This window comes from Stegodyphus dumicola, chromosome 4 (assembly GCF_044657685.1).
Source record: "Stegodyphus dumicola isolate Sdum_Otavi_A_Nest chromosome 4, ASM4465768v1".
In the NCBI taxonomy this organism is placed as follows: domain Eukaryota; kingdom Metazoa; phylum Arthropoda; class Arachnida; order Araneae; family Eresidae; genus Stegodyphus; species Stegodyphus dumicola.
This window is the reverse complement of record NC_140771.1, coordinates 30,098,708-30,111,513: the sequence shown is the minus strand read 5'-3', so window position 1 is coordinate 30,111,513 and position 12,806 is coordinate 30,098,708. Positions and strand designations below refer to the sequence as shown.

At 32.1% G+C, this 12,806-nt stretch overlaps 1 protein-coding gene across 3 annotated transcripts in view; it reads right to left on the bottom strand.

Annotated features, from left to right (window-relative positions):
• The window catches only part of LOC118193876 (uncharacterized), a 147,432-nt gene extending 139,241 nt beyond the window's left edge, over positions 1 to 8,191 (bottom strand). The window contains exons 1-2 of one of the 3 annotated variants that reach the window (XM_035365046.2): positions 7,591 to 8,191; positions 5,616 to 6,000 (exon numbers count right to left, since the gene is read on the bottom strand). In XM_035365046.2, coding sequence (XP_035220937.2) covers positions 5,616 to 5,849 — 234 coding nt within the window. In that variant the 5' untranslated portion in view covers positions 5,850 to 6,000; positions 7,591 to 8,191. The remainder of the gene's footprint in view (positions 1 to 5,615; positions 6,001 to 7,590) is intronic. The other 2 variants (XM_085814659.1, XM_085814660.1) reach the window with 2 other exon arrangements.
• Positions 8,192 to 12,806: the final 4,615 nt, after the last annotated feature.

The following is a 12,806-nucleotide window of genomic DNA, read 5'->3' as shown; positions in this document are numbered from 1 at the left end:
AAAAGTCATTTGGGTATGATTGATATTTTGATTTTTACGTGGCTCTGGGTGTACGAAGCGAACTTGAAAATCATGGTAAGTGAATATTTGCTTTTGGTAATGCTTAAATGTATAACATGTTTTTCTTTTTTTATGTTATTTTATTGTTTGGTTTAAAATGTATTTTATTGAGATTATGGGTTGATCTTTACATTATGGTAACTTGGCGATTTTTTGGTGAAAATTTGGCAACCAACTCTCCTACAGCAACTCTCTATTTTTTTTTCCCCGCCGCCATTTTGTCTTCACGAAGTAAAGACATGTTTCTTTTATTTTTATCTACTGAACACTTCTTCCAACAATCTACTAGCCGAATTACACTTATGCTAGAAATTTTATCAAACAAAACTGCTTAATCATGACAAATATTCACTGCAAAATTGGGAAAAAGTGCACAATACCATACTCCTTACGCGTTTTTCAAAATAACACATACACATAAACCATGTACACGCCGACTTATTTTTATTTAAAAAAACATCCCAGAATTGCACAAAAATGGCATTGCGCACACTCTTCACTATATCCATGTACACTGCTTTTTTCTCATAAATTAGAAAAATTTCACGAAAATACATGACAATTTTCTCAATCTTTAAACCCGGTAAAAAGAACATATATGAAATTCGCGATAAATATGATAAATATGATCGTGAAAAAGTATTTACCCTTTCCAAATATGAACATTTCCACATATAAAATAAATAAAATATCCAAAAACTTTTACCTCTAAATCATCTATTATATCATAAACGTCACCAACGAATTCATACCGCAACCATTACAAATACTTAGTGTCAGATATTTAAATTATTTCCATGCACGTTTACTTCAACTAAAACGTATACCAAATTCCTACAAACATAAAATTCACAAAATAACTATCATTTCATTAAAATATAATTAAATTCAAAAACACTACTTAAAATATAAATAAGCACATACATTAAATTAATAAAAATTACCTTACAATCCTAATTACTTTAAACTAAATCATTGCTAATAACAATTTTCTCAATAATACCAATTCCTTTCCACCTTACATTTAGAACAATGCATAAAAATAATATCCTCAAATAATTAAAAATACTAACTTACCTAATCTTCTTCAGAATCTTGATTACGTGTCCGATAAACTTTTCTTCTTTCTGTTTCAGGATCTTTAAAATCATACTTATTTCTATCTCGCACAAAACATCTTTATTTCTATCTTGCACAACCTTAAACAAACATTTATTACTACCCTTTTCAATACCACTAAATACCCATTTCGAATTCACTTTAGTTACGGCCACGGGATCCAAAAATTAACCAACACTGTTTCACACAACACAGAATAAAGTCAAATACAAAATTTCCAGATTTTTTTCCGATTTCCCCCCTTTTCCGATTAAAGAACCGTAATTCGTCTATTAATATCACATGACATATCCCATGATCTCTCATTTCCTTCACACAAAATAATGCGTAATCGGAACTGAGTACTGCTCACATTATTACCAAAGTCCCAGGTAGTAACCTTTACCGCCTCCAAAATGTCGCCAAACTACCAGTTACCATATTGTAAAGATCAACCAGATTATGTATTTTTTGTTTGCCTATATTGTAGAATTTGGTGCTTCTTTGACTTTTTAAGTGAAAATATATCGATGTGTACATGGATAAAGTAAAGGGAGTGCGCAATGCAAGTTTGTGCAATTCTGGGATTTTTTTAAAGTGAAAATAGTTCGACGTGTACATGGATAAAGTTAAAAGAGTGCGCAATGCCATTTTTGTGCAATTTGGGGATTTGTTTTATGTGAAAATAGGTCGACGTGTACATGGATAAAGTCAAAGAAGTGCGCAATGCCATTTTTTGTGCAATTCGAGGATTTTTTTTTAAGTGAAAATAAGTTGATGTGTACATGAATACTGAGTTTGTGCAATTGTTTGGCTTGTTATTTTGGCTTTGTGTAGCGGTGCATTTTGGCACAAAAATTGCCGCTTTGCAAGCCAAAATAACGAGTCTAAGAATTGCACAAAATCAGTATCCATGTACTGCCAAAAATTGCCAAGGGGTACCCCTAAACTATACTTTTACCCACGGAAATTTCTAAATAAGGTAAGTGGATATTTCCTTGTTCTATTTAAAAGTAGTTTATCGAGATTATATATTTTTGTTGGCTGCTCCTTTAACTTTTTAAGTGAAAATATATTGATGTTTGCAGGGACAAAGTCAAGGGAGTACACAATGCCAAGTTTCTGCAATTCTATGTTTTTTAAGTGAAAATAGGTCGATGTGCACATGGACATCGAGTTTGTGCAATTTTTCGACTTGTTATTTTGGCTTTGTGTAGGGGCGATTTTTGGCACAAAAATGACTTGGCAACGCAAAGCCAATATAACAAGTCAAAGAATTGCAGAAACTTGATGTCCGTGTACCGTGAAAAATCGCTAATTTTCGCCAAAAGGCACCCTATGGATTCACTCTTTTAGGATAATTCTACTAAAATTAATCTTAGGAGATAATAAAATCAATATTTCTTTAGTAAATAAATTATTCAAAAACATATTTTCTATGAAGCTTATAATTTATTTCACTTTAGGGTACTATTCTTTTATGCACCTGCCATGCACTTTGATGGGGGTTTTTTTAATTGCAAATATATAATTAAATGTACGGCTAGCCTATATTTGATGGTGCCCTTGCCAGGTTCTTTTGTTTATGGGAAACCTGAGTAAAGGGTGCCTGTTGGATTATCACCAAGTTGTTGTTTCATTTATGGTAACCTGAGTAGTTGAATGTTATGAAAACCCTATTACAATGTAATTGGTTGAGTGAATTTGACTGATGGGAAAAAATTTGTAAGGCCTTGTTTGTGTGTTGGATGTTGGTTAGGAAGTTGCTTATTTTTTGGTTTACACCATAAAAGGGCTGAATGTGGTAAGATTAATTTGAAATTTCTATACGATTTGGAACGAAAGGGGGGCATTGTCTGATGAATAAATGAAGATTTACTTAGTAGCAATTAAGTGTCCTGTTTGTACAAAGGAAATGAATATTGTCGAACGTAAAGATCTTTCAGATAGCTCTGAACGGGTTTGTTGCATGAAAGGTTCAAATGGTCACCATATAAAGCGTTCCGTTAGAAAGGGAAAATGGTTTGAGGAAAGTTTTTGGATGCTGTTTAGGAATTTTGTGTGCGACAGACTGAAGATACAGAAATTTCTAAATAAGATAGGTGGGTATTTCCTTTGTGTAGTGCTTTTTTAGGTTATTTCACTGTCAAATTTAAAACGCAGTTTATTGAGATTATATATTTTTTGTGCGCAATGCCGAGTTTGTGCAATTCTGTGATATTTTTTCAAGTGAAAATAGGTCGATATGTACATAGACATCGATTTTGTGCATTTCTTTGACTTGTTATTTTGGCTTTGTTTAGCGGCAATTTTTGCCTCGAAAATTGCCGCTAAAATACCAAATCAAAGAACTGCATAAACTCTGTGTCCACGTACTGCCAAAAATCGTCTAGTTGGCACTGTCAAACATAGTTTGTTACTTTTCAGTTCTGAAGCCGCAAGCAATAAAGTCGCCAGTAATGGTACAGCTGATGCCAAACGAAATATCCTCGCTGGTAACCTTTAACTTTTCCATTTTCAAAACAATTCGCATCCATTTTTTTTTTATCAGATTGATTGTTTCTTTCAATTCTGGCATACAATTACATAGAATTTTTACCAGACAGTTCAATTTTATGCCATAAATCCATTCGCACGCGGTAGTTAAGTCAATTAGGATGCAATCACACCGCTCATCCGATGGTGAAAATATAGAAAAGGCACAGTCAAGGGTTAAATTCATCAATTCAAATGAGAAAGCACTAGACAAGTAAAGCACTGTGATTTTTTGTAATTTCTGAGTAAGCTATCCATATGAATTGAAATTAATTTTGCATTTAAACTTTTATTTCAAATTAAGATTTAACTTGAAATTAATGTAGATAATTATTGAGAGAATTAGATTTTTGTAGCATAGTTTACGTGAGATGAGATCACGAGGAGTCACATGTTATGAACCGTCGAATCAGGATGTTGTACAATGAAAAGCAAAGTAAATTCTTAAATTAATGTGTTTTTTTACAATTTATTGGCTTTTTTAGAAAATTTTAAATGACATTAAAATGTTTATACCTTTAAAATAAAATATTCTTAGAACTAACATTCGTCAACCTTTTTTATGTGTATACTACGTGTTTTCGCCAATAAAGTCTGCTGGCGAGATTTGCGCCAGCAAAACGGAAAATTACCTATAGGTTTACCAAATGTAATAAATTAAACACACACGCACATAGACGGTTTGATCACTGGATGGTGCTATCATTGGCTTCAGTATGTGTTGGACTTATCTGTCAAAAAGCACAGCAGATGCATAAAATGGAAAAGTACCCATTTTAGACAGACAGTATTAAATTGTCAATGCCTGTATTAATATCTAATTACCTCTGCTTGCCTGATTCTGCAATAAGGAAGTAAAAGTTGTGCCTTAACATAGTGAGAATTACTTTCATAAATTGTAAACAACCATTGTGCTTTATTAGAAGAAAAACTAATAAAACTATGTAGATGACCTCTCCCATATTTCATTCTTTATAGTTATAAATATGGAATAAAATTGATTTACTTCACACACATTGTCAATTCTATGTATACTTAATAATGTCAATTTCTACGTTTATTTAATATACCAAGCTCTGACTTCACATCAATTATATATGGGCTAATATAATAATAAATGTATTAATTAGTAAAAGTGACTATGTATACATTTAAGGTAAATTTTATCTGAAATATCTTCTTTTATGCTAATAGCGCAAAATATTTATAAAAATTACTACTTAAATATATCATAAATTATATGATTAAGATGCTCTATGAGTTTTAAGATTTTTCAAACAAAAGAAAGATCAAAAGATTATAAGTTATTTATATCAATGATTATTTTTTTAAATAAAAATTATTAAGAAGAATTTGTTTTTAATTGCTCAGCTTTTTAAGATAAAGATTTGAGACAATGAATAGGAATGCTTCAAAATTTGGCAGTTTGCAAAGATAATTTTCAATTTGATGTTAAATAAAGCATGTCTGTATGAGTATATTCACACCTTTATGCAAGTCAGCCAGTATTTGCCAACTCGGAAACCCTCCAAAGTATGCTGGAAATCATAATTAGATTTTAACTTGAAAACAGCAATTATATTAAGATAAACAAAAATCCTGCCTGTATGAAAATGCTGCATCTTTATGACCATTTTTCCCCCCAAACAAAAAACTGACCTTTATAGAAGTTCTGGCCCTTTTATACCTTTAACACTGGATGACCGGCATAAGAAGCAAGCATACACATGCAGCAGTTCCATAAATACCTGATATTGTAGCATAAAGATTAAATTATGTATGTTTCCTATCACATAAATGATCATTTTAAATTAAAATCACCATGTTGTAATATTATGGGTGTTTAATTAAGTGGGTTATTAACTGCAAATGGTTGAGAATCATTGCTCTAGTCTACTTGTCTGTGGTGAAAGCCAACATACCTTAAGGATTAAACCCTTAGCGACAGCCTTCTCTAAGTGTTCAAAAACTGTCTGGTGATCAACTTTGTGCCTCTGGCGGACCACACTGTATATACGATCCAGGCATGGCCGCTGCTTTTGAAACTTCACTTTTCTTATGGCATCAATAAGCCACTTCGTTACAGCAGAATTTCCCTCCTCATCATCGCTGCCTTCATCCTGCAACCTTTCCTCTCGCATCTCTTTTCTATGCATGACCTTTTAGAGGCTTCTTGCGGCAGAGAGACATTTCAAAACCCATAAACATATTTATGCTCTCTGGCAATCCTCAGAAATATTCAGCATAAGACTTACATTCTACACAGGCTGCTAATTGACAAATACTTCAAAAAGCAGCGAAGGAAACCTGAAAATATAAAAATAATAAAAAACAAGAAAAACAAAAATAACGTTTAAATAGGTAGCTAACAGGAGGATACCTCAATGAAATTTAAAGCAATAAAAATAAATTAAAACTAAAAGAGAAAAAGTTTTTTTTTAATTATTTATTTATTTATTTTTTGGCATAGCATATTATGATGGAGCCCCTTACTGCTTGCTACCATCCATATCAATGCATCTATCTATACCTGTGATACTGTCTGGCTGAAACTTTATAGAAATTGCATACCAAATAGTTCCAAGACCTAACTATGTATCATGGCCACAGAACGTAAATGTTTAAAATATTGTTAAGAGAACTAAATGCAGCATAAGATTGTATGTTGCCAGAAATTGCCAAAATTGTTGGAACACAAATTTGGCAGAAATTCGGCAGTCTGGTCATTATTTCCACCATAAAAACAGATCTATTAGTAATAAATAAAAGTGTACTGTCTAATATGTTTGTGCATGTACAGGATGAGATGATGCAAGCCTTTCAAATGATAACATCAATGTACACAACAAAATAAATTTTTTACAGTTCAAGTGATTAATTGGATAATCATAACAATGGAGCTGTATCATCATCATTTAGATATGTATGGCATCATTTTTTTCTTGCTTTTATTACGACAACATTTCTTGACGTATCATCATGAATAAGTACTGATATTTTTGAATGAATAGTTTCTTTGTTATGATAATTTATACACGGAAAAGTCAATGCTTAGGTGAAAAATTACTGTATGTTAGCTTTTTCACTAAATTTATTAGCCTTCAGTATAAGCTTGCCTTTCATTCTAAAACTCAAATAACCCCAAACTGCAAAGTTCATTTTGAAATTTAAGCACTGCTCAGTTTCAGAAATATAAAAATAGACCCTTGCATGATGATATGAGTAGAAATTATGAGTTGCTAATCATACCAAGCACTTACTGCCAATATAAATCCATTTCCCATGGATTTAAATTGAAAGTAAGGACTTAGAAGTAAAAAATGTAATTACTTCCTTTTGTTAGCTGTAAGATGATGCAGTTGGATATATTCATTATTGTAAAACACATGGCAGAAACGCTAGATATTATATACTGACCAACACATAAAAATTTAAAACTTTAAGTAACTGGAAACCTGCGTAATTACTGCTTATATTCTTGTATTAGGGTTTATGCATTTAACTCGAAAAATTTCCTTGAAACTTAAATATTTTATTCTCCTATCTAATTCTGTTTCACCACTTTTAACAACTTTACAATGTTTACAACAAATGAGCACTTTTTTCCTCACAAGATTTCTTATGCTTAAAATGTGTATCAATCAATACTTACCATTGAGATGATACGTAAAACTGATTATTTAATGGTGGTGATGTCCAGACAGTATATACTTGACAGAAGAGTACTCCGAAGATCTAAAATACATGCATGGTAAGATTGGGAATTTGATATTTGGTTTCCCAAGTGTTTATTTTACCAGCAACTCTAGAGCTGCTCGGAAGATTAATAGATATTATTGTACGTAACGCATCATTAACGTATTATCAGTATCTGATTAACAACGAATAAAAACTTACCATTTTCAAATTTAACACTTCAGAAGCTTGTCACATTCACTTCCCCAAATTTCATATCCGTAGCATATACTAGTAGAAAATGGAGTACTTATTATTATAAGTTTAAAGAATGATACTCCAACGCTCAAAAAATCTTGCAACAGCACAATCGCTTGTTAAATCAGGCTAACATTTTTCACAACTTAACGTTACCACGACTCTTGGATGACACAAAAACTAGAAAAGTCATATACACATAGCATTAAATACACAATCAAGCATGAACGTAAATGAACCGTAATTTACACACTGATCCTTTCGTTAAATTTATGAAATACATCCGTAGAGCAATCAAGTAGAATGTGATAAAGGCTTCCAAACAAAAGGCAGACATGTAAATATGGCTGCAGAAGAAATACTAAATCGCTTCATCAAACTTTGGTAAACTTCAAACTCAAGTATATGACGTTTAAGACTACACACAGAGTACAGATACACATTTACACACACATACGTATCAGAAATATTGCATATTTTTTCCTATGTTCAAACAGTAAAATCAGAAGGAGCACAATTACTCGCAAATATGTGTAGCGTTCATATATGCTGTCTATAGAGCTCTCAACCACGTACTTTTCATCATACAACAAAGATACGTTAAATTACGAAATATGATTGGTTCGTTTTATTGGAAAAAAATTGACAACTACAGCAAAAAAGTTGTAGTTCTGTGTATTACCGCAAGGGTATTTTCTAATCCAAATCCATCTGAAATCCGCGATTATAATGTTCATTAGGATAATGTAAAGGTAGACTGTAATAAAGAGAACTATACAGCGTTGATTTCGTTCTGTAAGCGATGTATAATAATAATCCTAAATTACGAAATAAATTATATTAGTAAATTAAATGAAAATCAAATTAAGTTCATTTGTTTAGGATAATGAATTTAGCTTCAAGGACACAATTAGATACAAATTTCCATTAGACATGTATTTTATATGCCATAAACATATCAATGTAAAACAGTGAGTAATTTCTCAAATTAAAAGTATGAGCGAATTCCAGTTTTAGAAAATCTTCATTTAAAATAATTATTTTTTCTCCCTGTGATTTGCAAATACTACTTTTATTCGGTAAATTATGAGAAATGTTTTGTTTAAATAATAGTTTTCTGTCTTCTTTTCCACCATAGCTGTTGTGAGTGAAGATAAATAGCTTGTAATTAGCCGTGACCCCGAACTAGCACCCACGTACGTATACGTATGTGGGGGTCCACAGGACGTATCATTTCTAACGCTTTTACCTTACATACAGTAATTAGCTTCTCAGGGAAGACTATTTACTCAAAATGACACTACACGCTTCCTATCTAGAGTCACAATGCAATTCAGACAGAAATCTATGGTAAGTATGGAACTAGGGGTCTAGTCTGGACACCAGTGGATATCGGAAAACAAGTCGGGATTCTCTTCCTACTCGACAGCAGACGGGAGAGCGAGTCTCACCCTTTGAAATTCCGTCGACGGAGAATGAAGTGGAAATTCCGCGCGGAAGTCACGTTTATTGCATAGCAACCAGTCTCTCTGATCTCTTCATTGTTCGAGACTCTGCATTGCATCTAGGAGAATATGGCTTGTTCCGACCAACGACTCCATATAACAGTATGTATCTCGTAGGTTCCGATGGGCCCAAACCGTTTCATGTATTTGTATTTCTGCCACATCGAACGTATACAATCTTAAGGACGAATCCGCTTCTCGCTAATAATATCCTTCCTATTTTAACCCATCTGCGTGTTTTTTCTTGCAAATATTTAATTATTTAATCAATCATTATTCCTACTTTATTGTTTAAAATTATTTAATCCATTGTTATTTTGAATATTTAAGCTTTGAATTATTTTAAATTGAGCTCCTCGTTATTTTTAATTGATTCCATTATTTATTTTACTAGCAATACTTAAATTTTAAAATACTTGTGTAAAAACCGCTACTTGTCGCATCGGAGACTGACACTTTACCAAATGTCGTACTTTTCTTCTTTTAATTCGGTTATTTGACATTTTCAATCATATCACTAGACAATCACAAAATTAATCTGGATTAATCGATTGCGCATGCGCCAGCCTGTTCCGATTGCCAAAACCAATTTACGTCTTTGTTCTTCTGCCACGGCTAACGTATACAATTTTAAGGAGCAATCCGCTTTTCGCTTATAATATGCTTCCTTTTTTAACTCATCAGCATGTTTGTTTCTTGCCGACAAAAGTCTTTCACCTATACATTTGCTGCTTTGACAGTTGCAATCATTGGGACAGTTCGGCTTCTACTCCTTTAAATAATAGCATCAATAATGCAATTAATCTGCATAATAGCATAATAATTTATATAAACAAGAGCATCCGCGCTATAATGAATAGCTGCCAATTCGCAAAGACAGATCTCACTCTCCCGCATTACATCAGAATAAAACTCAGAGACAAAAACAGGCGTAGGAATGTCGCTCAACAAACACAAGATCCGTGAGGTAGAAGAAGGTTAAATCATAGCAATAGTACCTTGACCTCAGTGTACCATGACGGAGTAAGGAGACGAAGCACGGAATAAATTTGTGAACAGTCTTTCTCCCACGGGTCACTTGATATGGAGAATTTGCAAAAGTGCTTAGAAAAGGTGAAAATAATATTCGACCCATGATTTTTCATGAATAACAAACTAATCCATAGCCCGGACCAAATTGCTAATGTATTTGCAGACAGTTACGAGGAGCAGTTCAACAGTAACAACTTTCCCATCCATAATGATATTAATGTTTATAATCCTATTACGGACTTCAATAATAGTAATTGTTCTGCTAATCTTTAGAATATGGCAACAGCCGGATAACAATATATGAATCGCGCGTTATTCGCGGCTTGCAGCGGAAGCTGAAGTTTGCAACCATTTCAACCTTCCGCTCTTGTAGTATATTTTATATTTTGTGTCTATGAGGAGTTGAGGGTCAGGGATTAGACTTAGTTCGGAACCAACAAAGGAACCGAACTGTGTAAATGTATTTGGAGTAGTGTTTTTTGATTTTAATATTGTAGAAATTTCTTCCAGTGTTGTTGTGGCTGCTATGTAAATGTGATCGTGTTTCTGTTTTTTGTTTTAAGTTGTAGTGTTTGATGTGTGTCTTTTTAGCTGTGGTAGTGTTTGTGTATGACATAGTTCTCTCTGTGTCTCTTCAGTGTCTTCAAAATCGTTCATGTCAAACATCTCCTCAGAATGACTGGTAACTTCTGCACTTCTTTCTTGAGTACTAGTATCATTAAAATCCTGAAAATTAAAATAACACTTTAATTTTTACTATTACAGCTATCATTCATTCATATATAACAAATCATAATTAACAAGCTATGGGAAAACATGCAAAAATAAATATTTATAAGGATAATGAATATATTTCCTAAGCTTGATTTTTCAAGAGATATCAAAGTTGAATAGTCAAATATCTTGAATAAGAATACGAAAAAACCTCGTAATTCTGCTGTCTAAGTTGTAGCGTATTTGGTATCAATAAAAACATGCAATACATATATTTAAAAGAAAATATATAAAAAGTTAATGCTTATGTTTAAGTATGTTAAAAGTAACAAAATATTGACTAACTTATGTCTGATTTAGCTGTGAATATAAGTTTATCAATGAAAATGGTGTATATATATATATATATATATATAACTGAGAAGAAAGCAAAGCTAATAATTACTACAGTAAAAAGAAATAATTTGAGTGTTTTTAAAAGAACAGTATCTGTGCATGTACATCCCATATTTTTATAACTTTTCAATGTGAAGCGGAGTTGGACTTCATTTACTTGTAAAAACTTGAACAATATGAGTAAGATTTTGATAGTAATAATTACTTAAAATGCAATAAGAATTCATGTTTCTCTATTAATATTTTAAAATTAGAGGTAGTCACATATTATCTCAACCACCTTAATAAAAATTGCCATACTCTGCACATAAAAATTTCACCGGCAACCTTGTTCATAAAAATCCTTCAGTCAAGCAATGTTTCAATTGTTTATTTTTGTTGTATTTGGAATTCTAATGATTTTGACAGACATCGTAATTTTTTTGGGGGGAGTTGGGAACCTTTAACTTACTTTTAAAATATCACTTGTGGAATCTGCCAGCAATGGAAGAAACTGCAGTAAAAATTCTGCAGAATATAGTATTTTGTCACAAAACTGTTAACGCAAACAGCGATAAGATGTGTTTGGTAAACAGTTGATGTGCAGTACAAGTTTATGCAATTTATTGGTTTTTTAAGTGAAAACAGATCACTGTGTACATCGAGAAAAGAATAACGCTAAAAGTTAGAGAAGTATTTTGCAAATTCATAGGTGTTTTATTTTTTAGTACTTAACATATTAGCGTAATCACCTCAAGTTTGGCAAATTTTTATAAATGAAAAAGAATGAGGGTAATGTTGCTTGACTGAAGGAATGTTTATGAGCATGGTTGCCTAAAGTATTGTTATGCTCATGGTCGACAGATTTTAGCACATTCTGGAAATTTAAAAGAGCTTGTACTAAAATTCTTGTGATAACATGTAAGAACCTATTTTTTAATGTATGATATAATTTTTACTTAATAATTAAAATTCATGTTAAGATTTTTCGGCTTTTTTCGGTAGGTCGATAATACTTTGCTGACTTACTATCAGATATTTTGGAATGGTTTTTTTTTTAAAAAAAAAGTCATAAAAACCACTAACTTGTACCAGTAAGTAATTTTTACCTTTACATTTATAAAGACCACCAAATATGTGACAAGGTGGTTGTGTTAATACATGAGTACCAAAATAGACTTACGAAGAGAAATTTAAGTACCTTAACTCTCATTTCAAAATAAATTACATATGCTTTTCTGGATGTTAGACTAATTGATTAAGACAATGCAATTCAAGGACTATCTGCCTATAGAGAGGGATGCTTCATAGAAGAATTTTTAGGGAAAAATGGCTCGTATCCATGTTCTGCATAGGAAAAAACAAAAACCAACCTTACAGTCAGCTTATTTGCTGGCATTCGAACACTGGTCAAATTACCAGTTATTTAGCAGTTTTACTGCTCAGCTATTTTGGAAATTATCAATAGAATATCATTCATTGGAAAAAAGATTAGGTCTTCATATAAATTCAAAATATAACTTCTACTAACTGTGACACTTCTGATTTTAGAAA